Raw genomic sequence first — 26,152 nt, forward strand, 5'->3', positions numbered from 1 at the left:
TTGAATTCCCCACTCAAGAGACATAGACTGGCCCAATGGTTAAAAAAATACAGTCTAAGTATCTTCTGCCTTCAGGAAACTAGTCTAACCTGCAAGGATGCATTTAGACTGAAAATAAAAGTGTGGAAATCGATATTTCAAGCAAATGGAAGCCAAAAGAAAGCTGGCCTGGCGGTTTTAATCTCCGATAATTAGTTTTTAAATCAACAAAAGTAATGAAAGACAATGATGGTTAGTATATAATGGTGAAAGGTACAATTCAACAAGAAGACATAGGTATACTTAATATATATGCACCCAACTTAGGTGCACCCAGATTCATAAAGTAAACCCTACTTGATTTGAACAAAATGATAGATAACTGCACGTTAATAGTCGGAGACATTAACACGCCACTGACAGTACAGGACAGATCCTCCAAAAAACAAATAAACAGAAATAATAGACTTAAATAGAATGCTAGAACAAATGGGCCTGACTGACATCTACAGGACATTCTACCCAAAACCCACTGAATATACTTTCTTCTCATCAGCTCATGGGACATTCTCCAAGATTTACCGTATCCTAGGACATAAAGCATGTCTTAAAAAATTAAAAAAAATAGAAATTATACCATGCATCTTCTCAGATCACAGTGGAATAAAAGTAATAATGAAACCTAACAGAAATTCTCATTCCTACTCAAAGTCATGGAAGCTAAACAACCTTCTCCTGAATGATTATTTTATAATGAAGAACTCAAGAAAGAAATCAAAATATTCTTTGAATTAAACGAGAAAGGAGACAAAATTTATCAAAATCTGTGGGACCCAGCTAAAGCAGTCCTGAGAGGAAAATTCATTTCCATAAATGCCTATATCAAAAAGACAGAAAACTTAAAAATAGACAATCTAATGAATAGACTCAAAGAGCTGGAAAAGGAAGAACAGACGGACTCCAAACCCAGCAGAAGGAGAAACATTATTAAGATCAAATCAGAACTGAATGAAAAGGACAACAAATAAACCATAAGGGAAATTAATAAAACAAAAAGTTGGTTCTTTGAAAACATAAACAAGATTCACACACCTCTGGCTAGGCTAACCAAGAGCAGAAAACAAAAAACTCTATTAACCCCCATCAGGAACATGAAAGGAGATATCACGACCGATGCCACAGAGATACATGATATCATCTATGAATTTTACAAAAATCTTTATGCACACAAATTGGAAAATGAGGAGGAAATGGACAAAGTTTTAGAAACACACAACCTTCCCAGGCTCAACCAGGAAGAAATAGAATTCCTGAATAGACCAATACCTAGATCTGAAATCGAAACAGCAATAAAAAACTTTCCCAAAAAGAAAAGCCCTGGACCAGATGGGTTCACACCTGAATTTTACCACGAATACAAAGACGAACTGGTGCCCATCCTACATAAGCTATTCTCCAATTTTGAGAAGGATGGAAATCTCCCCAACACATTTTACCAAGCTAACATAATTTTAATACCAGAACCAGGAAAGGATGGAACAAAAAAAGAAACCTTACAGACCAATATCCCTTATGAATATAGATGCAAAAATTCTCAATAAAATCCTAGCAAATCGACTCCAAGTGCTTATCAAAAAAATAATCCATCACGACCAATTGGGCTTCATCCCAGAGATGCAAGAATGGTTTAACATATGCAAATCTATAAATGTAATTCACCACATAAATAGAAGCAAAAATAAAGATCATATGATCCTCTCAATAGATGCAGAAAAAGCATTTGACAAAATTCAACACCCTTTTATGATAAGAACACTTAACAAAATAGGCATAGACGAGGCCTATCTAAAAATGATACAAGCCATATATGACAAACCCACAGCCAACATCATACTGAATGGGGAAAAAATGAAAGCATTCCCACTTAGAACTGGAACCAGATATGGCTGCCCACTTTCCCCATTACTTCTCAACATAGTATTGGAAGTCCTGGCGAGAGCTATCAGGCAAGAGAGCAGAATCAAGGGAGTCCAAATAGGGAAGGAAGGGATCAAACTCTCACTCTCGCTGATGATATGATGTTATATCTGGAAAACCCCAAGGATTCAACCAGGAGACTCCTGGAATTGATTAATGAATTCAGTAAAGTCTCAGGATAGAAAATCAATACACCCAAATAAGAGGCATTCATCTATGCCAATAATAGTCAAACAAAGAACAAAATTAAAGACTCAATACCCTTCAAAAATGCAACAAAGAAAATAAAATACCTAGGAATATATTTAAGTAAGGGGGTAATGGACCCCTATAGGCAGAACTATGAAACACTGGGGAAGGAAATCGCAGAACATGTAAATAGGTGGAAAACCATACCATACTCGTGGATCAGAAGAATGAACACTGTTAAAATGTCTGTACTGCCCAAAGTTACCTATAGATTCAATGCAATCCCTATTAAATTACCAACATCATTTTTCCCAGATACAAAAAGAATAATTTTACCCTTTGTATGGAACCAAAGAAGACCCCATTTAGCAAAAGCAATTTTTAGCAACAAAAATAAAATGGGAGGTATTAATTTGCCAGACTTCAAACTATACTACAAAGCTGTGATTATTAAAACTGCTTGGTATTGGCACAAGTGCACGGACACAGACCAGTGGAACAGAACAGAAAATCCAAATACAAAGCCATTCTCATATAGCCATCTAAACTTTGACAAAATAGACAAAAACATACTCTGGGGAAAAGATTCCTTATTTAATTAATGGTGCTCGGAAAACTGGATAGCCACATTTAGAAGACTAAAACAGGACCCACAGCCTTCACCTCTGACAAAAATCAAATCACGGTGGATAACAGACTTAAACCTTAGGTGGGAAACTATTAGAATCCTAGAAAAAATATAGGAAAGACTCTTACAGACATTGGCCTAGGGAAAGAATTTATGAAGAAGAACCCTAAGGCAATCACAGCAACAACAAAAATAAATAAATGGAACCTGATCAAATTAAAACCCTTCTGCACAGCCAAAGAAACAGTCATTAGAATAAACAGACAACTTACAGAATGAGAAAAAAATTTTCACACACTACACATCAGATAAAGGACTGATAACAAGTATATATTTAGAACTCAGGAAAATCAGTAAGAAAAAATCGAACAACCCTATCACAAAGTGGGCAAAAGACATGAATAGAAATTTTTCAAAAGAAGATATAAAAATGGCTAAGAAACATATGAAAAAATGTTCAACATCTCTAATCATGAGGGAAATCCAAATCAAAACCGCAATGAGATACCACTTAACCCCAGTGAGAATGGCCTTTATCAAAAAGTCCCAAACAATACATGTTGGTGTGAATGTGGAGAGACAGGAACACTTGTACACTGCTGGTGGACTGCAAGCTAGTGCAACCCCTATGGAAAACAATATGGAGATACCTTAAACAGATTCATGTCGACCTACCATTCGATCCAGCAATCCCATTATTGGGCGTCTACCCAGAAGAACAAAAGTCATTCTATAAAAAAAGACACCTGCACCCGAATGTTTATAGCAGCACAGTTCACAATTGCAAAGGTGTGGAAACAACCCAAATGCCCATCAATCCATGAATGGATTAGTAAATTGTGGTATATGTATACCATGGAGTATTACTCAGCTATGAGAAATAACGGTGATACGACATCTCTTTGGTTCTCCTGGAGAGAGTTGGAATCCATTATCTTAAGTAAAGTATCCAAAGAATGGAAAAACAAGCATCACATGTACTCACCAGAAAATTGGTTTCCCTGATCATCACCTAAATGTACATTGGGGAATGATACCAACTGGATATCAGACTGAGGCGGGGGTTGGGGGGAGGGGATGGAGGTATGACTACATGGTGAGTGCCAGGCTCACTGTCTGGGGAATGGACACGCTTGAGGCTCTGACTCAGCGGGATGGGTGGGACATGGGCAATATATATAACCTGAACTTTTGTACCCCCATAATAAGCTGAAATAAAAAAAAAAGAAAAGAAACTTTTCAAAAGGAGACAGAATATCGGCCAACAAACCTATGAAAAAATGCTCAACATCTCGAATAATCAGGGAAATGCAATCAAAACCACTATGAAATATCACTTACCTCCAGTGAGAATGACCTTCATCAAAAAGTCCCAAAACAATAAATGTTGGTGTGGATGTGGAGAGATAGGAACATTCTTACACTGCTGGTGGGACTGCAAACTAGTGCACCCTCTGTGGAAAGCAATATGGAGATACATTTATAAGACACAAGTAGATCTACCATTTGATCCAGCAATGCTATTACTGGACATATAATCAAAAGAACAAAAGACATTCTATAAAAAGAGATCTACACTCAAATGTTTATAGCAGCACAATTCACAATTGCAAAGATGTGGAAACAACCCAAGTGCCCATCAATATATGAGTGGATACAATGGAGTATTATTCTGCTATAAGAAAGAATGGTGATGTAGCACCTCCTATATTTTCCTGGATAGAGCTGGAACCCATTCTACTAAGTGAAGTATTCCAAGAATGGAAAAATAAGCACCACATGTACTCACCATCAGATTGGTTTCACTGATCATCACCTAAGAGCACATTCAGGAATAATATTAATGGGGTGTTGGGCAGATGTGTGGGGGAGGGGTGTATACATAAAAATGAGTGCAGTGCTCGCCCTCTGGGGGATGGACACACTTGAAGCTCTGACTCAGGGGGGAGAGGGGCACAAGGGCAATATTTGTAACCTAAACATTTGTACCCCCATCATAAGCTGAAATAAAAAAAAAAATAAATGAAAAAAAAAAAAACAATGAGGCAGTTTGGGAAAACGGAGATACAGAAGTCCTCAAGTCAAGACAATGAGTTAGGAGCATTTTGACATCCTTCATGTAAGTGATACTGAGGGTATAATTAGAGATTTCATATATTTACCATGTATAGAACATGCATGTGAGAGACAGAAGGGTGTGCGGATCATAAAGTTTTGGAAAATGCAGAATATAGTTGGCAAGGAGAAGGTATATTTCCATGATGTTTAAATCTACTTTCTTTGGTTAACAAACAAAACCCCTAAGCACTGTGCTGCCAGTACAGTGACGATGCCCAAGTGATGCAGTCAGGGGTCAAGCGAGCCTCTCGCATGGCCTTGCCCTGGCGTGACTGGCATTTGAGTGGAGGATGGGTGTGTGATGTGGGGACAAGGAAATGCCCATGGAAGAGAGGGACTCCTTCTGCCATGTAACTGTGTTGATTAGACCATATCCTTGAGATTGAATTAGCATCCATAATTTGCAGCTACAGCTGCAGAATATAGAACAGTTAGGGATAGAACTGTTGTGGCATATCTAAGATGAGAACCTATAAAGATTTCTTTTTATTGGTACTAAAGAAGAAATTTATCTATGTTTATAGCTGAGTAAAGAACTTAGTTTTATTTTCTCTCCTTTACCCAATAAAGTTTGTGTTTGTGGACTGATAAGAAACAGTCTCATTACAACAAAGTAACTTTGCACAGTTAATGAAAGCGTGCATTTAGCATTATACATTCACATTGCAAAATAAATAAATGAATAAAGATATCCAAGAAAATAATTACTGTTTTCAGTGTATAACTCTGTGAAGTTGAACTAAATGTGCTAACAATTCCAAATTGGTTTGCTTCTATTGGTAGACTCAGTTCTTCCAGTTTCTCAACCTGAGAATGTAACTCCTCTTGTTTGCAAACTAAAAATGTCTTCCTGGATTAACCCATGTCAGGGAAAACTATCTGATTTTGGTAGGTTTTAATGAAATTTGATATGTTATACACCAGTAATCATCATAATGAAATGTATAGGCTTTATATACTGAAATATATTGATTTAATTCACTTTCTAAAGATACAAACTATGCATGATGTAAGACAAGCACAAATAAAATGACATTATGTGAATTGTTCCCTCCTCACTTATGTTGGTGTCAGATAAAGCAAAATCACACTTTCATGTTACTTGTGATTGATCAAGAACTGGTATTTATTATGCAGATTAATCTGTATTTCACCTGAGAAGTATTTATCATGAAATTCTTGGAGGTGAGAAAAAGTTGACCTAATTTTATGTGCAATTTAAACATTTTACAAATGGCAGATGAAGGGTTTGACATAGATTTCATTATTTACACACAAGTATGTTTCAAGAAATATGTAACTCAAATGGAGCACTATGAATGACGACAACTCTCTCATCTATTTCACAATGTGCAGTGTCACACTGGTAGAAATTATGGAGAAGAGAAACACCAGCTCAGACTTCATTCTCCTAGGACTCTTTAAATACACAAGAACCCACCTTGCTCTCTTTGCAGTGGTGCTGACAATGGCCATCGCTTCTCTCCTGGGCAACACCCTTAGGCTTCTCCTGATTCACCAGGACCACCGGCTCCACACGCCCATGTACTTCCTACTGAGCCAACTCTCCCTCATGGACGTGATGCTGGTCTCCACCATTGTGCCCAGAATGGCTGCTGGCTTTCTGACAGGCAAGAAGTCCATCTCCGCCTCTGGCTGTGGGTTGCAGATATTTGTCTCACTCACCCTGGGTGGGAGAGAGTTTCCTCTTAGCAGCCATGTCCTACGACCGGTATGTGGCCGTCAGCCACCCACTGCGATATCCAGTCCTCATGAGCCGGCAGGTGTGCCTGAGAATGACTTTGGGGTCTTGGTCCCTGGGGGCAGCTTATGGGCTCGTGCAGGCTGTCACTTCCCTGAGCTTCCCGTACTGTAGTGAACACGAGATCGATCATTTCTTCTGCGAGGCTCCCGCGCTGGTGCGTTTGGCTTGTGCTGATACGTCTGTCTTTGAGTATGTCATGTACATTTGCTGTGTGCTGATGCTCCTGGTCCCCTTCTCCCTCATCCTGACCTCCTACAGTCTCATCCTCGCTGCTGTTCTCCGCATGCGCTCCACAGAAGCCCTCAGGAAGGCCTTCGCCACCTGCTCTTCACATTTGGCTGTGGTGGGACTCTTTTATGGAGCTGCCATTTTTATCTACATGAAACCTAAATCCTACAGGTCAGCTGCTCATGCTAAGGTGGTGTCATCCTTCCATACCGTCTTCACCCCTATGCTGAACCCCCTCATCTACAGTCTGAGGAACAGCGAGGTCAAGGGCACATTGAGAAAGTGTGTGTCAGTGTGTGGCCTTAAATCATGACTATGAATACACTGTACTATTGAAGGCTGTACAAAGTGATTGTGTGGGATTCCATAGAGAGAAGGTATACGTACATTTTTACATCTGTATGTATGGTGTGTGTGTGTGTGTGTGTGTGTGTGTGCGTGCTTTGCTCTGAATTGCAGATGAATCTTCACACTCTGGGTTCATTTAGTGAGCTGTCATTATCAAATAAAATGTTGATTGATAAAATTTTTTTTTATCTATCTTCAGGTCAGTGGTTTCAAAACAAAAAGAATGTTGCAAATCTTTACTCCTTAGTAAAATGTTTCTATGCCACACTCCACAATAAATATTTTTTCAAAGAATGAACCAACTGTTCAAGCAATTTTGATGATTACCTGTTACCATTTGTTTCAAATGGAGGCATAGTTTACACACAGTAGAATGCTCACACCTAATGTGTTCCCTTCAACCAGTGTCCCCAAATCCTTGCACTGGCAACTCACATCCGTTATCAAGAAACACAACTTCCACCACCTGAGAAAGAACCTGCATGCCCTTTTCCAGCGAAACCCACACCTAAGATGTAGCCACTACTCTTATATTTAACCCCATTCTTTAGTTTGGGTTTTCCTAAAATTTTGCATCAATAGAATCAACAATAGGTTTTCTTTATCATATTTTGTTTTTTTTTTTCCCTCAGCGTAACATGTTTCTGAAGATTCCTCACATTTTGTAATTGACTGGTAGTTTGCTTTTTATTGTTATGCAGCATTCCATTTTCTGAATATATCACTGTTGGTTTATCATTATTTTGCTGATGGACATCTGGGCTATTTTCATTGTGAAGCTATTATGAATAAAACTGCCATTAACCTCCTTTTTGTGATCATGTGTTCTTATTTCTCGTGGTAGCTGCATAATGAAATTTTTAGCTAGCAGTTTTCAAAGTGTTTAATTTTACATTCCCACCAGCAATTCACAAAATTCTAGCTGCCCCAAATATTATCAAACTTTTTAAAAATTTTATGAATTCTACTGAATGTAGTAGTAACCTGTTTTGCTAAATTTGTATTTTTCTGATGACTGCTGATGTTAAGGACTATTGCATTAGTTTATTGCCTGTCTTCTTTTGTGAAATATCTATTTCAGTCTTTGAAAATAAGCACCTCTCTGTGTTTTAAGGCAAACACAACTTTGTGAATAACAAATAGACAATATATGACTTTTTTTTTTTTTTTTTTTGAGACAAAGTCTCACTCTGTTGCCCGGGCTAGAGTGCCATGACGTCAGCCTAGCTCACAGAAACCTCAAACTCCTGGGCTGAAGCAATCCTTCTGCCTCAGCCTCCCAAGTAACTGGGACTACAGACATGCTCCACCATGCCTGGCTAATTTTTTCTATATATTTTCAGTTGTCCAACTAATTTCTTTCTATTTTTAGTAGAGAAGGGGGGCTTGCTCTTGCTCAGGCTGGTCTCGAACCCTGAGCTCAAACTATCCACCCGCCTCAGCCTCCCAGAATGCTAGGATTACAGGCATGAACCACCATGCCTGGGCCAATATATGACAATTAAGAAATGATTTGAAATTTATGAAATAAAATTATACATTGGATTATTTGTTACTATTATTTGTTTTCTAATATATTGTTTGCCATTCAATGACCATAACTGTTTTATTTAAACCATGTATTTATGTAATATAGCTCTTCTATCTCATCCATTTTGCTTGAGTCTATAAGTTTATTTGTCCAGTGGAGGAATGATGCCACTATAAATCTGAAAGTTTTTCTTCATTGACATACTCTTTTCTGTGATATAAAATGTAAAATGGACAAGAATAAAAATAGGGTTGCCAACAATGATGGTTAAGGTGTTTACGTAATATTTTTTGTATTTAGCTGGTAAGAGATTATATACCTATGATAATTTTCAGGTGAGAAACTTGGCACTTTTAAAAAGACTGCTGATTTTACAAAGTAAGTAAATATAAATATATATTGACATATCTATTTATAAATGTATATATTTTGTGATCTCCCAAAACAAAGTAACTAAGCACAAAATCAAACTATAAGATAATAGTTTAAAATAATCCATTTTGAGATTTATTTTTAAATTTATTTTGCTATTTTGGCTTTAATCTGAATCCTTGATTAGGAACTTTTTCTTTCCTCAAATAGTGCTTTAGGCAAAAATGTTTTTCTTATATCATATCAAATAAGGGCCAGAACAGTCTAGAGAACTGTGAGGGCCAAGGGAGAACTTCCCTTTTGCCCTCCAGATGGTCCCTGAAAAGTCAAGTGACAAAAGGCAGATTACTAGGAATAATGACATACAGATTTATGAACCTGCATAGGTGAGGGGAGGAAATCAGGGTTATTACTCTAATACCCCAGTGGGATTCAGAGGCTCATATACCACCTTGAGGTTATAGGAAGAACATGGGCTGAGACCATGGCCAAAAACAAGTTATGGTGGTAAATCAGGTTGTAGTGTTAAGACAGGTTATGGGAGGGAGAGGAGAGGCTACTTGGCTAGCAAAGGTGGTCTTGCTACATAGATGAAACTTCACAGGTAGCAACCCTCAGAGAGAATAGATGGTGAATGTTCCTTTCAGAGTTTCAAAAGTTTCAGACGCTATATGTTTCCTAGACCTGGACAAGGGAGGGCTCTAGAGAAAGCCTGGCTGCATCAGTGCAGACTTTCTCTACAGATGCAAATCTCCCCATAAAAACACCTTTGCAGGGCTACTTCTGTTTGCAGCTCCTCTGAGCAGCCACCTCAAAATATGCCAAAGAAATCTATTTTGGGGTGAAATATTTTGATTTCCTTCAGGAGACAATATCAGGGTGCATGAGCCAGATCCAGGTTTGCAGGTCCCTGGAATATTTAGATAGTGGCACCTAGAGATCACAGAAGAAAGTCTGGCAAAGGAATTTATCCCAAATCTGAATGTTTGCTTCAGAGTATACACCAGAACTCAGCCAATTGATCATATTCTAAGCCTGATTTATTCTCATAAACAGGCAAAATTTGATCATGAGGTGATCTCGTTAAATATTGTTTCCATATTCTCTTTAAGACGCGTTAAGTAGATTTCATTTAGTCCTCACCCAAATGGAATAAAAAGAAAAAGGTTTAGCTTCTTATAAAATAACTATAATAATAACAATAATAATCATGACATACCTTTCATTTACTCAGTCTTACTTTGTGACTGCATTTGGCTTAACATTGCACCTTCATTTTCTTTTTTATTTATTTATTACCATAACCCTTTAAATTAGGTGCAGTGTTAATTATCATAAAAAAAAACCAAAACAAAAAAACAGAGACAAACTCATTGGAGCAAAGTTCATCGTCTGCCTTCACGTAGACCTGAACCCAGTTACCTGACCTTGAAAAGCTGAACTTGTCAAGATGAAATAAGCAAGAGGGTCATAATTTAGTTTAAAGAGAATTTATTCAATCACAGTGTTTGAGGATAGCTGCCCAGGAAGCACAGTTTCCAAAGAATGGAAGTCAATGTTCCAAAGAATAGTAATTTGGGATCATTTATATAGGCAAAGTTCAGGGATGTTTAACAGAATTTCAGCATATTTCTATATAAGGCTTAATGCATAGCTACAATGAGCTGATTAGTGGAGGAGGTCTCTTTCTTTTGGTAAAACTATATTTAACATTCTACAAGCAGGTTATAAAAGTCATGGTACCATGTGTCTTGCGTTCCATGTTGTCTGAGTTACAGAGAGGACAATAAAGGAGTCAGTTAATCTATAACAAAGCTTAGTGATTGGGAGGGATTGTCTGGTCTCTGATCTCTCCTAGGCATTTACAGAAGAAGAACAATAAGGAAGAGAGTTAATCTATCATCCAAGAAGTAGAAGTTGCAAACATGCTACATTACTCAGTCTCCAGAGCTGAACTTTTCTCTAGGCTTAATAAATTCAGCAATGTTAATGGAAAAACCCCAACTCTGTAAAATAATTTAAAAAGATTTGTTCTGAGATGAATATGTGCAACTACAGCCTGGGGAGCATAGTCTTGAGAGGTCCTGAAGAATGTTCCTGAGGCATCAGGTTAGAGACTGCTTTTATACATTCATGGAGAAAGGAATTACAGGTAAAACCATGAATTAGGGAAGGTATACATTGGTTCTGCCCTGAAACATGGGACATCCTGAAGCAGATGTTTACAGGTTATAGGCGGGTGTTAGGGATTCTTCAGCTGGCAGTTGGTTGAAAGAGTTCAGCTTTGTCTAAAGGTCTGGAGTCAGCAGGAAGAAATGCTGGAGTTAAGATAAGGGGGTCTTCTATCTGTCATGTGGAACTATACCAGAATCAGGTTGGAAAGTAAGCCATGTTATGCCAGTTTAATAAAAACCTGTTTAGTGAGATTTTATTATTTGTAAGGCATGGCTCACCAAGCCTCTTAGAAAATAATTTGGCCAAGAGAATAGAAAAGCTCAAAGATCAGACCTCCAGGGTCCCGAAATGTTATTTTTTTATACACACTTAGGAAAGGGCTAGTTATAATAGTAAAAGTTGACAGATTTCCCCTTCACAAATATACACATTCATGGGAAATAGCCATCCTTTTCCCTCCTAAAGTTCAAGGGGTTGTCAAATGCTTTTCTTGTGTTGGGTGAAATAGAAATTTGTGGGTAAAATGGTGTATTACTTATGAATGTGAGTTCTAACACCAAGACTTCTGTACTTGAAACCTTGGTTAAACTGATTAACTTAAGAATATTGACTAATCTCTGTGAACTTCATGTGGATATTTGATGATTAAATAAAATAATAATTCTGACATGCTTAAAATCTTGCCTGACATCTAAAAATGTTCAGTAAGATTTGGCTGTCATTATAATTATGAACAAAACAATTAAATTAACTTCATGTCTTTTGCTGTATTCACTTATATATTTAATTCCTTTTGTGACTACTTAATTGTCTCATGAATCTACCAAAAATAAATTTCAGTAGAATCTCTTAAATAAAACAAGTGTGTCACTTGTATCTGCCTCTGAAATAGGTGGACTCTGTCTGTGGAATAAACACTTTCATTCTTGACTCTAGAAACACTCTGTGATCTCTCAGGTTAATGAGTTCCACCTAGCAATCCGCCCTAGATCTTCTGTCTAGTGTAAGGAACCGACCATAAACACATTACTTAACCGACAATGCTCTCTTGGCACCTGAAGTCTGGGAATAAAATATGCTAAGAAAAAAGGGAATGATAGGGACAGGGTCATGAAAGCAGTTTTGCTTAGCCAGTGGTGACACAGACTCCATCTCATTTTTCCCCTATGAAACCCACTCTCTTCTTTTTATATTTTAAAAATATTTTCATGCATACATAATATTAGTAGTTGTATATATTTGTGGGATATATGTGATATTTTGATACATGGATACAATGTGTAATGAGCAAATCAGGGTAATTGGGATATTGATTACCTTAAACATTTCTCATTTGTTCGTGTTGGGAACATTCCAATTCCACCCTTCTAGCTATTTTGAAATATACAATGTATTGTTGTTAATTAGAGTCACCCTATTGTGCTGCAAAACACTAGATCGTATTCCTTCTATGTAACTGTACATGTGTACGCATTTACCATCCCTCTTTGTACCCCCTTCCTGCACCCCACCCCAGTCTCTGGTGACCATCCTTCCACTCTCCATCTCTGCAAGATCTATTTCTTCTGTTGCACCCTAGGGAATGGCTGGTCTGTCCTCAGTCTCCACCTGCCCCACCTCCTTTCACACAGCTATTCCTGCATGTTTTCTTCCCTTCCTGCTCAGGCCGTCCCCTGGAGACATGGCCCCTCATGTTGCCCTATTAAAAGGTGACTGTTTTCTCTCTCCGAAGCCACATGCACAGGAATTTGAGTTGGGTAGGTGTCTTTCATGCCTTCTCTTGCTGCTTCCAAACCACTTACCCCCTCTCAGCTCAGCCGAAGGAAATGGCTGAATGGAGCACAGTCTAATGCTTCTAAGTCACTCTCAAGGATGTGACATTCAGCACACATCTGAATGGCACGAACAATAGCCAGACACCAAGAGAGAGGAAGGGGTATTGGAGCATAGTGTGTTAAATGTGAAAGGTCCTGGCTAGAATGTCCTGTGTGGCGTGGAACTGATAAGGTGAAACGTGGAGGAAGATGAGGGCTTAGGAAGGACTTCAGGGGTCAGGTCACGTAGGGAGGTGCAGGTCTTGATCAGGGTGCACTAGGCAATGCCTGCAGTCAAACTCCTTATATGGAAGTGGCAGAGAGTCATGTGACCGTAAACAGCTCAACTGTAGATTAAATGCGATGTCCTGGCAGAGCTGTCTGGCTCTGAGTGGGTGAGAGTCAGCCTCTCTACAGAGAACAAGGAAGTCTCCATGGAGGAGAGATTTACATGTAAAATCTTGGCAAATGGAGAACCTGAAGCCCTTAAAAGTGTTGAGGAAGACTGTGTATGTGGAAGAAAGACTGCAAGTTATGAAGAAGATGCAAGGTAAGTGCATTTATATAAATATAAATAATTCAGTTTTACTAGAAATGGGAACTAAAAGCAGGTAAATTTTATGGAGTTTTTATATTAAGAAAATAAGACCCAGCAGAGTGTTTGCAAACTGTGGTTTGGAAATAATAATCTAGAAGTAGAAATAAAGCACATTTATATGGAGATAAATTAGAAGCAGGCAATTAATTGAATTGTTGTTATTTTTTTTTTATTTCAGCATACTATGGGGGTATAAAAGTTTTGGTTACGTGTATTGCCCTTGTCTCCCCCTCCCCACCCTGAGTCAGAGCTTCAAGTGTGTCCATCCCCTAGACGGTGAGCATCCCATTCATTATATGCACCTATCCCCTCTCCCCCACATCTGCCCAACACCCGATTAATGTTATTCCCCAATGTGCTCTTAGGTGATGATCAGTGACACCAATTTGATGGTGAGTATATGTGTTGCTTATAGTTGTTGTTATTAATATTATAGTATTTTCTGTTTCTATTCTATAAAAGTGGGTACTGCCAGGTGTGGTGGCTCACACCTGTAATCCTGGCACTCTGGCAGGCCGAGGAGGGGAGATCCCTGGAGGCCAGGCATTTAAGACCAGACTGAGAAACAGTGAGACACTGTCACTACAAGAAATAGAAAAAATAGCCGTGCTGCTTGGCACATGCCATACCTGTATTCCCTGCTACTCAAGAGGCTGAGGCAGGAAGATCAATCACTTGAGACAAGAATTTTGAGGCTGCAGTGAGCTATGATGACAAACACTGCACTCTAGCAAAGGCAATGGAGTAAGACCCTATTTCAAAATAAAAAATAAAAAAAAGGAAGGGCTAATCATTTTGAGCAAAGCACACCAGAGTTGTAGTAGATGTAAGACTCCCCAAATTTAAAATCTAGTGGAAGTGTTAAGGGTAGCCAACAATTATTACAAACTACCTCACCAGCTTTTCTCTTCCCAGATCAATTTATTTGCCTAATTTAGTGACTTCTTTCTCATTAACACTTTCCTATTATAAATTCTGATTACAAAAATGTACAGCATTGTGGTATGTTTATATATATGTATAAGGTACAGAAGTGAATTTAATAAGTAATAACTTTAAGATGTGCTGGTAGTAGGCTAGATTCACTGAAATTAATTTAATAAAGTAAGTTTAATAGTAAAATTGTATTTAGATAAATGAAGTACCATTTGAAGTTATTTGAAATAGCATAAAAGAAATATAAACTTATCTTTAACACATAATTTTAGTTTTAATTTAAATATAGCAAGTTAGAAACTCAATGGTATTTACTTCATTACTTTTACTAACAAAAACTGAGAAGTAATCTAAATGTAACAAGCATGATAATTGTTGACTAAATTATTGTACATCAAGTTGAAATTTACTGTATTCAAAAGCAATAATCCAAAAGTCTTTGATTGATGGGGATAGTGTTTCTCTGTTGCCAGTGAAGAAGTTGTGTTGGTCCACTTCTTACGTGCCCCTGACTGTGGGATCTGAAAGCATTCTATTTCTTCACTGTGCTCTTTTAACCTTGGCATTGCCCTTGACATTGAAATTTCTTTCCTTGTGAATAACCCTCATTGCTTGTTTGATCTATAGGGGAAATTGAATTTGTACAGCAATACACAGAATCTGTAGCCTAATTCCTGCTAATGCAATCTCAGTGGTCTAGAGAGTTACTTACAGTTCTAGAGTTCAGAACAGTATCAAGCAGATTTAAGTTTCCTTTGGCAATACAGGTGCTTCCAATATAAAGTTGGCGTCTAGCCATTTCCATGAGAGAGCACTATCAGTCAACATCTGGTGCCAAGATAGAGTCTCTAACCTCTTGGTTCTTCCCAACTTTAATCACTTATCACTGCATTGAGGACATTTTCAACAATAGGCTCAAGTGGGAACAAACTTAGCATGATTTCTTATGACAAGCAAGGTGGACATTTGGTATATGACAACTCTCAAGGGAAAGTGCTTGAGAAGTTTTTGAGCCATGCAGTCCTTTCCTTGTAAGGCTGGCACTCCATATCTACTACTTACAGATGCTCCCATTTTAGCACAAACACAGCTGATGTTTGCAGTCCTGCAAGGCTGCCATGTATGACACTTGGGTGAGATCTATTTTATGTTTCAGGCAGAGAAATCTTTTATTAGCAAAGCTCATTTCCTCAGCTCTGCTGACTCTGACTTGGTTTCAGCTCACATTGGTGGACTTTGCTCTACTTTCTATGGTAGAGCAGGTAACAGAGTTAACAAATAACTTGCAAACTCCCACACAATACATTTCCCTAGCTTCTCAAAATCACCTGAGTATTTGCTTTTAATTGCATCCACTATTAAAGGGAAATCATTTTTTAAACACCATCACTAGAAGTTATTTACTGCATAGCAAGAGAGAATTCAATTCTGTTATCAGCAAGAGAGACCTGGTAAGTGGGATGTAAAGATAGAATAAGATTTTTTTAAAAAAATTTGATTGACTCATACTAATTGTATAAATGTATGGGGTACAGGGTGCTACTTTGATATAATCAATGTGGAATATTCAAATCAGTCAAATCATAATTAGCATATTCATCACCTCAAACATTTATCCTTTTTGTGGGTTTGTTGAGAACATTCAAAATCCTGTCTTGCAGCTACTTGAAAATATACAATAAATCATGGTTAACTGTTGTTGCCCTAGATTGTTAGAGAACGATAGGACATATTCCTCCAGTCCAGCTGCAACTGTGCACTCATGGAGCATCTTCTCTATACCTCTCTCACCTCCCTCCATTTCCCAGCCCTAGTGACCATATTCTGCTCTCTAGTTTTATGAGATCAGCTTTTTTGAGCTTCTGCATATGAGTGAGACCATGTGATATTTATCTTTCTGTGCCCAGCTTTTTTCATTTAATATAACGTTCTCCAGTCTCATCCATGTTGTCACAAATGACAGGATTTCATTCCTTTTTGTGGCAGATTAGTGTTCCACTGAATATATGTAGTACATTTTCTTTATCCATTCATCTTTTGATGGACACTTAGGTTGATTCCATGTCTGGGACATTGTGAGTACTGTTGCAATAGACATTGAGGTGCACATATCTTTTAGATGTACTAACTCCATACTTGTTTTCATAATAGCTGTATTAATTTACATTCCCGCCAACATTGTGTAAGAGTTCCCTTGTTCCTGTGTCCTGACATGCACTGGGTATTTTTTGTCCTTTTTGATAGTAACCATTCTAACTAGGGTGAGATGATATATCGTTGTGGTTTTGATTTGCATTTCCCTGATTATTAGTGATGTTGAACATTTTTTCATATACTTGGCCATTTGTATGTCTTTTTTTTTTTTTTTTGAGAAATGTCTATGTAGATCATTTATCTGCTTTTTAATCAGATTATTATTTTTATTTTTGCTGTTTAGTTGTTTGAGTTTCTTGCATATCTTATATATTAATCCCTTGTCAGATTGTTTGCAAATATTTCCTCCCATTCTGCAGGTTGTCTTTTCATTCTGTTGATTGTTTCCTTTGCTGTGCAGAATCTTTCTAGTTTAATATAATCCCATTTGTCTATTTTTGTTTTGTTGCCTGTGCTTTTGAGGTCTTATAGCTAAAATCATTTTCCTAGACCAACATCCTGAAGCACACAAGGATCATTTTTAACTTGTTCATAGGAAGCAAGTGTTGATTTTGGCAGAGGGGGGCAGCTTTTGTGACTCACGATCAATAAGAAATTGTCTGGTGGCTCATAGCTTTCTGTTCCAGAATCTCTTGGTTTGGTCCCTGTGAAACTGTTCCAGGAATATATCAGACACATACATCCCATATCCATATGCAAAATAACAGGATGAAGGAACTAAGAAGGGTATGTGTCCTCAGTCTCCACCATTCATGTGTTGTAATTTTCCAGAATTTACCCAGTGGGCCACACTCTACTGGCTTCAAGAAGTGATAAATAGTGTGTGATTGTACATCAGTGGTGCTGAGTCCACACAGTTTCTGTTCAATTGAAAGAGAAAGACAAAATGGATGTGTTAGACCCACTGTGGCCACACATGGAACATAGTTGATGAGAAGGAATAACTCAGGGAATGCACTTACTAGCTGGAATGTGTAGGAAATGTTGAAATGCGTATAAAAGTGGGCAGAAATTGAAGTCAAGAACGATTTTCTGATTTCTGACTTGGACAATTGCACATGGTGGTATCATTTAATTTAAGTGGGTGTTTAGGGTACATGAGCAATTTAATGTGTGATATGATGTGGTATCACTGTGAGACACTAATCATAGGATTCCCTTAAACTGGGATGACAGCAACAAGGGACAGATATATGGTCACTCTACAATGATTCTGTGGGGTTGAAAAGTTAGAGGGGCAAAAAGGATGAATGAAAACATCAGATGGTTAGTATGGAGTGGAATTTTAAGCAGCTCAGGTTATAGATTTCAGAGCATCGCCTTGCTATTTAATACATTTGCAGGTGCATATGGGTGAGGAAGCCAACCTAAACATTCTCTTTCAATGTGGTGAGTTTCTTTCCTCCCCAGGGAGATTAATGAACTAGTTTTACTGGACAGTGAATACAAAATGTTCTTCTGATTCGCCTCATTAAATTTCACTTTGTTTTGTGTTAGTTTGTATTCTATTATATCCTGAAACTCTTTTCTTCTCACTCTCATGCTTCTCTCCCTCTCACTCCTTCTAATTTTTTCCCCACTCTCTCTCTGTTATATAATAGCTTAAATGTATATTTAAGAAATACATAAATCTTTATTTAATAGAAATTCATTTCAGATATACTGTTATATCTGATTGGTGTTTTATATGTAGATAAGACACAAAATAAAATATTTTCAGGAAACTATTTGCATGCAGTTTTCTTATTTATCTCTATTCAAAACACTAGGAAATAGTTTCCATTGCTATTTCCTTAATTATTTGAGCCAATATACACCAATGCCTAGGCAAGGTGATTTGCATTATATATATATGTATATAGACACCCACATTACACATTGATTACTTTAAAAACTAATGATTTCATTCCATTTATATTTAGGTCAACTTAGTGTTTGACTTTTACTTCTCAAATAAAATTCCATTGTAGTTGAGTGAATAACCAGTAAGAACAACAATTTTTTTTTTTTAAATCAGTTGGTCACCAATCCAATAACTCTGATATTTGAAGTTTTTAAAATAGAGCTATAATTATTATACCAGGTAGGTCATTCATATCACAGGTTTATGTAATGTTAAAAAAACAAAAATGCTATTCTCATATAGTATAAAATATAAGTATGCAGTCAGACTTAATTTTCTCTAGTGGTTCATTTCAAATACTTTTTGATATAAATATTTTCAGACAGAAGTGATTTGGCGATATTTTTTGTCTGGCACTTGTCTTGTAGTCCAAAATTTAATATAAAGAAATAATGTAGGAGCAAATAAATAACTGCTTAACATATGAATACTTATTCATATCAATATTAATGAACAATTGACCTCTAGATAAATCAAAATTTAAAGAAACATGCTGTATGCTTTCTCTGTGTAATGTAAGATCCTGTAGATAAATGAAAAAGTAATTTTTAGTTGAACTAAGTCTGTTAATGGTCATGTAGTAGATTTTAAGAACCTTCCTAAATATGAAATGACCAACAGGATTTGAGTGTAGTGCAGTCAATGAGTGAAGGGCACAACAGGAGACTGGGATGTGGCTGTGTCTGTAGCTGGTAAATGATATCACAGCAGGTGTGAATTCAATGGAACATGTGCACAGTAACCAGGTAGGATCAGCTGGATTCACTAATGGGATTATACATATTAAGTCTGAAGTAGTTCCTCTGAAAAAATTATGCAATTTGTCTATTTATACAAATTAGTAGGATTAATTGGCTAAATAATTTAGGGAAGCCTAAGTGAAGACATTTTTAGATATGATAAGAAGTCTCACAACACATCGGCCTCCCCCACAAATATCTGATCAAATACAGTTACCACTTGAAAGAAATGTGATGTGTCTGAAAAAAATAACTATAGTCTATTCCTTTCTTTGTATTCAACTTTCTTGTATGAAGGGATCTACATGATTGATACTTGTGTCATTCTGTATTTCCTTCTCCGTAAACACAATCTGGGTTTTCTCAAATTTAAGTGGGTGTTTTAAATTCACATAGTTTATGTGGAGAATAATGCACATGGTCAAATTTCAAACTGGATTTATTGATTGCTTCTTCCAAATGAGAAAACTTTACATCCACAAACACGTAGACAGATGTTTTGAAATGTAATAAAAATTTCCTAAAAACCACAGGTCCATCACCTATTGAAAAATGTAAGGCTTAAAACTATGTGGATGGCATATTATCTGATTAGCCTCCAAGCTCTTAGAACAGAGATGGGTGTAAAGTGTATGTTACATTTTCCTCCAACATTTAGCATTATTAACAAGCTATATTTAGAGCTAGTAGGTGCAAACGGGCTTTACCTTGAGAAAGAGTTGTATATACATGGAAGAGGCTATATATGATATGTGACATGTTTTCTCCATCTTAAAACATGGAATTAAGATGCTCATTACTTGAACATATGTCTTTGCATTCAAGTGTAGATTTCACTGAGAATCCAGATGTTTCTGGATGGCATAGAAAATACCCTTTCATTAATTATTCCTGCCTCACGGAGAATATTTCAGATCTCTGATTGATGAGTTAGGCAAAAAGTCATCAAAAAGGTTGTAGAAATTTCAGGTGCCTCGGGGAAGTGGACAGAAGGTGTTAGAAGTAACATGGTGAGGGAGATAAGAAATAAATTAGGGATTGCTTCCAATACCTGAAGAGAAAATACAGATATTAGTAGACAATATAAACTCTATAACTATATAAAGGCAAGTAAGAAATGGAGAGAATGAAGAATTGATGCATAGTTGAAAATATCTGGACATCAGAGGTCAAGAAAATAAGTGAATCATTCTTGTAACAAGCAACTGAAATCTATAGTGGACCAGGGAGTCTGCTAAGAATTGAAGATTCAGTAGCAAATGGACATGGGATGACTATAATAGGTAAATTATTAATTAAAAAAGCAAAAAACAGAAGGATGATAGGATTCTAGAGACTAGGGAAATGTTAACACCTTTGGATACAGATATAGTGAATTTAAGTTGCCAGTACTATTGATTGATTTTGGAAATTTGTTTATGAATAGGTTATGGGAAGCCCTACTTTAACCTGAATCTTTGTCTCTCATCAAATGTTATGGAGATATGGGGCCAAAACAGTGAAGAATAATTACATAAAAATCTGGAAATCTTGTTTAGGATCTGAAATTTTAAAATTCTTGAAAGTATAGCAAGCCACTGTTAATATTCAAGGGCAGGACCTGTAGTCCCAGCTACTCGGGAGGCTGAGGCAGGAGGATTACTTGAGCCTAGGATTTTGAGGTTGCTGTGAGCTATGCTGATATCATGGCACTCACCTTAGCTTAGCCCAGGCAACAAAAGGAGACTCTGTCTCAAAAAAACAAAATAATAATAATAATAATAAAAATCATCAATATGCCATCAGTGGCATGACTAGTACATTAGTTCTACAAAAGTGAAAATCTAAGCTCTGTTTGTTTTTGCTTTTTTATTGGTATAAATTCAAAGAGTACAAGTGCTGTTTTGTTACATGGATATATTGCATGGTGGTGAAATATGGGCTTTTAGTGTGCCCATCACCTGAATAATGCACATTGTCTGCATTAAGTAATTCCTCATCCCTCACCTCTCACACCCTGCCTCCCTTCAGAGTCTCCAGTGTCTATTATTCCACTCCTCACATCCATGTGTATACATTATTTAGCATCCACTGATAAGTGAGACCATTTGGTATTTGACTTTCTGTTTGCGAGTTATTTCACTTAAGATAATGGTCTCAGTTCCACTCATGTTGCTGCAAAATATATGATTTCTGAGATCATTTTATTCAAATTTAAGAATAGTCATTCATAAGATGGAAAATAATTTTTTACATTTTTCGTTTTTTTTGATAATCGTACCATTTATTGAAAGGCAGAAACTTGATTCAAGTACTCATAAATTTTACCATTTATATTTTAATATGTGCAGGCATGTTGTATTCATTTAGTTATTTACCTCGAGGGAAGTATACATACAGAAGATCTACAAATAACTATAATGTAAACATTTAAGTAACCATTCTCCAAATATAAACACTAATATTAACACCTACAATACCCCACATATAGAACTAATAAATTATGATTCAACTTCTATAAGTTAGGAAAACAAGAAAAGTATAATATATTCTAGATGATGCATTGTAGATGGTGACAAAATAGATATTTTATTTTTTATATTTAAGATATAGATGATGTTTCAGATTATAAACCTATATTGTTTTTTATCATAATATTTTATTGCTTATTATTTTGGAAAGCCTTGGTATCATACATTTCATTTTATATAAGTTAAATGTAATTGAACAGTGCATTAGGGAGAAAATTAAGTTCCATGCTCTATTGATTTCATGCATGTATTCAACAAACATTACTGAGCATGTGCTATGTACTAGCCACTCTCCTAGGCCATTGACTTATACCAGTGAACAGAACAAAGATCTCCCATTGTGAAGTTAAAATTCTGGTGGAGAGTGACAATGAATAACAAATATAACGATATGTTTATTATTTAACATCCTAGAAGGTGAAAAGTCATATGCAAATAAAGAAAAATGAAATAGAGTAAGGAGGACCAGGAAAGTTGGGGTTCAAGTGGGAGCATTAAGATTTTTAGAAGTATGTGTAGGAATAGGCACACCCTTGAAGGTGACATTTGAGAACAGACTGGACTTGAGTAGAGTACATGGAAGTCATTAAGATTTGGGGACTTCACATGGAGCCAAAGGCCCCTCAATATAATGAATATGAATATCATTTGTTGATTAAAACAAATAAATGCCCATCTTGTAAAGACACACCCACTCTAAAAAGAGACTAAGAGTCTTTCGAAGTCAATTACAAAATATGCGTCACTAACTCTCATTTTATCATGCAGATACATGTAAATGAAATTGATATTTTTCTTCTTTTTCTGTTTATTAACATTTCTTTATTAATTCTTTTTAGGTAAAAAAGGAGAATCCATGATGGGACATAAGAATCAAACTTCCAGCAGTGATTTCACCCTTTTGGGATTGTTCTCTTCTTCCCAAACAAGTCTGGTCTCCTTCTTGTTTATATTTGTCATTTTTGTTGTGGCTGTAGCAGAAAACACACTCATGATCCTCCTTATCCGCAGTGACTCTCGACTCCATACTTCAATGTACTTCCTGCTCAGCCATCTCTCCACTATGGATATCTTACATATTTCCAACATTGTTCCCAAAATGCTTGCTAACTATCTGTTGGGTAGCAGAACTATTTCATTCACAGGTTGTGGATTCCAGGTATTTCTGTCGCTCACCCTCCTGGGTGGCGAGTGCCTCCTCCTGGCTGCGATGTCCTGTGATCGCTATGTAGCCATCTGCCACCCACTGCGCTATGCGATCCTCATGGACGACTCTGTCAGCGTTGTCATGGCTGGAGGGTCCTGGCTTGTTGGGACCCTCAACTCCATAGTTCACACGGCTTACGTGCTCCACTTTCCCTTCTGTGGCTCTAGGACCATCGATCACTTTTTCTGTGAAGTCCCTGCCATGCTGAAATTGTCCTGTGTAGATACATCGGGCTACGAACGAGGAGTTTATGTAAGTAGCATCATTTTCCTGCTGATCCCTTTATCCCTGATCTCTGCTTCTTATGTCCAGATCCTCCTTACTGTCCTCCAAATGAAATCATCAGAGGCACGGAAAAAGTCATTTTCCACTTGTTCCTTCCACATGATTGTGGTCATAATGTACTATGGGCCATTTATTTTTACATATATGAGACCTAAAACACACCACACTCCAGGCCAGGACAAGTTCCTGGCAATATTCTATACGATCCTCACACCCACACTCAACCCTGTAATCTACAGCTTTAGGAATAAAGATGTTCTGGGGGCAATGAAAAATATGATCAAAAGTAACATTCTGCATAAAAAAATGAATAGGAAAAATGCCTGAATTGTGTGTTCTATTTCTATATTCAATACCTAGAAGATGTTTATTATTGGTTTTTCCAGGAAGCTAATCAAAATTTCTACCTTGCCACACATGTGGAAAGATATGACTATTTTGAAAACTTTGTTAATAATAAAGTCATCACATGTTGATTTTGTAAACACATACCTCTAAAAATGTATTATTCGTTCTGTGGTACCAATTACAATCAGCCAACACACTTTAGGAGGTAAAGATGACCCAGGGCTTCCTACTCCATCCCACTAAGATTGTAAGAATTTATAGGAATATTTAAAAAAATACAATCACATACCCATTATATAAGAAACCTGAATCCATATGATGTCTATATTTCTATAAAGTCTTATAAAATTATATTGGTAACATTCATTTATCAAAAATCCATAATCTTAAAATATTTATTACTCTTTGGCTTGTTTTGACACATTTGTTTAGCAAAATAAGTAAGTATACACAGATGTATGTGTATATATATATATATATATACACTGTGCTAAAGTTGAGTTATACTATGCTAGAAGCAATCATACAATATTAGATAAGAATGTCATAAAAATTGTCTTCTTTCATATATACATGTATATACATACACATAGAAGAAAATATTTCTATTGAGAATGCAATTAAATAATTTTATTAATAGTAAAAACTAGAATACCACATTTTAATGAGTTGAACATTGAAGTTAATTTTATTATAGCATATTACGTATTTTACATTAAATAAATATCATTAAATACTTAAACATAAATATGAAGATATCATAGGAAGATTTTTCATGGGTGAAAAGTCATTACTTTGTGTTTCACAATTGGAAATTTTAAAACAATAACAGATGTTAACAAAGTTTTGGTAAATTTGAATTCATTACATACTGTAGGTGGACATGAAATGTGGTACACAAATTAAAAAAAAACATTTTATAAAGAACCTTGAATAGCTTATTAAATTATCTAATAATAATGATACTTCTTAATATCAATGATTTAAACACAAAGTAAGTGATGCTATGTTAATAAAAGCTTTCTTTCCTCACAGTTGTGATTTTCTTACTTGCTTATATTCCTGTAATATTCTTCTGTAATCTGGCATGCTAGAGTTTCTGTAGAGACTATGGAGAAAATTTACTGACATAACAATATATGTAAAGATATTGCTAGGAGAAATTCAGAATTGACTGGAAATGCTAATGTTACTCTTAGATGCATCATTTACATACATTAAAATATGCCTGTACAACTCATAATAATTCCTAATGGGGACACAGGAGCATCATAAAATCAGTGAGTAGTGAAAGTCTGGATATTAAAGCATTATTATTATAAGCAAGAAAAAGTCATTACCCGGCTGAACAGATTTGAGGACAATATGGACATTTAGAGGTCAAAATTTAGAGATTTTTTAATTTCTAGATTAATATACAAAAATAAAAATACTATGTGGTAGGGATAAAACCGTGTATTCTTATAATGTCTGCATATTTATGAAACTTGGTAAAATTATATTTCAAACCCTGTAATCAATCACTTATCAAAAATTCACAAACTCCACTTGTAATCAGCATTATTCACTGAATGGTTGGTTTTGACACCTTTGTTTTCTCAAGTGAAAGATAAGCATACATAATATATAGGAATACACCTAAAGTATTTAACAAAATATGAAGATACTATAGCAAGCTTTAGTGGGCAAAAGTCCCTACTTTGTCTTCTACAGTTGTAGATATAAAACAATAACAATAATTGTTATCAAAGTTTTGGGTTGAATTTGACATCATAATATAACTTAGGTATACTTGTTATTAGCAGTATTAATTATAACACTAAATAATCAATAATTAAGTGTAATATGTTTATGTATATACAACATGAATTTTAAGACTTAAAAGACAATCTACTTAAATAAGCAGGCTTCTTTTAGATTATGAATTTTAAATATACATATATAGCAATAAAAATTTGAACAGAATAATTTATGATATTAAATAATGAGAATTGGGGGAGAAAAAGATGGCAGAGTGGAGGTAATCTCCTGGATTCCTGCTCCCAGAGAGGGAGGCATAGATCTCGGTCTGTTACACATGAGTGGATCGCTCCCCCACAAGAACAATGCTGTGAATCAGTGGAGAATCAGAATGGGACACAAAAAGCAGGAAACAGAAAAGGTGAATAGGAGATAAGATCACAAAAATCTGGAGAGTGCGAGACAATCACTAGAAAGTAGAGCATGAGACGGCTGCACCCGCCTTGCCAGCGAGTGAGGTGAGATCAGTCCCACAGGAGAACGTCTTGCTTCCCCCACTGGCCTCCACACCCACTCAGACAGGGATCTGCCTGAATTCTGTACAAAA

The 26,152-nt window shown here is 36.4% G+C and overlaps 1 protein-coding gene and 1 pseudogene across 1 annotated transcript; both read left to right on the forward strand.

Moving 5' to 3' along the window:
• Positions 1-6,266: 6,266 nt before the first annotated feature.
• Positions 6,267-7,197, forward strand: LOC123649382 (annotated as a pseudogene).
• Positions 7,198-22,821: 15,624 nt separating this feature from the next.
• LOC123649383 (olfactory receptor 2AJ1-like) lies at positions 22,822-23,784 on the forward strand. The gene has a single exon (XM_045567484.1). It carries the CDS (start codon positions 22,822-22,824, stop codon positions 23,782-23,784), a length of 963 nt encoding a protein of 320 aa, XP_045423440.1.
• The last annotated feature ends 2,368 nt before the right edge of the window (positions 23,785-26,152 follow it).

The sequence above is a fragment of the Lemur catta genome, chromosome 13, assembly GCF_020740605.2.
Source record: "Lemur catta isolate mLemCat1 chromosome 13, mLemCat1.pri, whole genome shotgun sequence".
NCBI lineage: Eukaryota > Metazoa > Chordata > Mammalia > Primates > Lemuridae > Lemur > Lemur catta.

Bases quoted from the DNA above. Each gene is read 5' to 3' on its own strand.
- LOC123649383 (XM_045567484.1), top strand. From the start codon at position 22,822: ATGATGGGACATAAGAATCAAACTTCCAGCAGTGATTTCACCCTTTTG.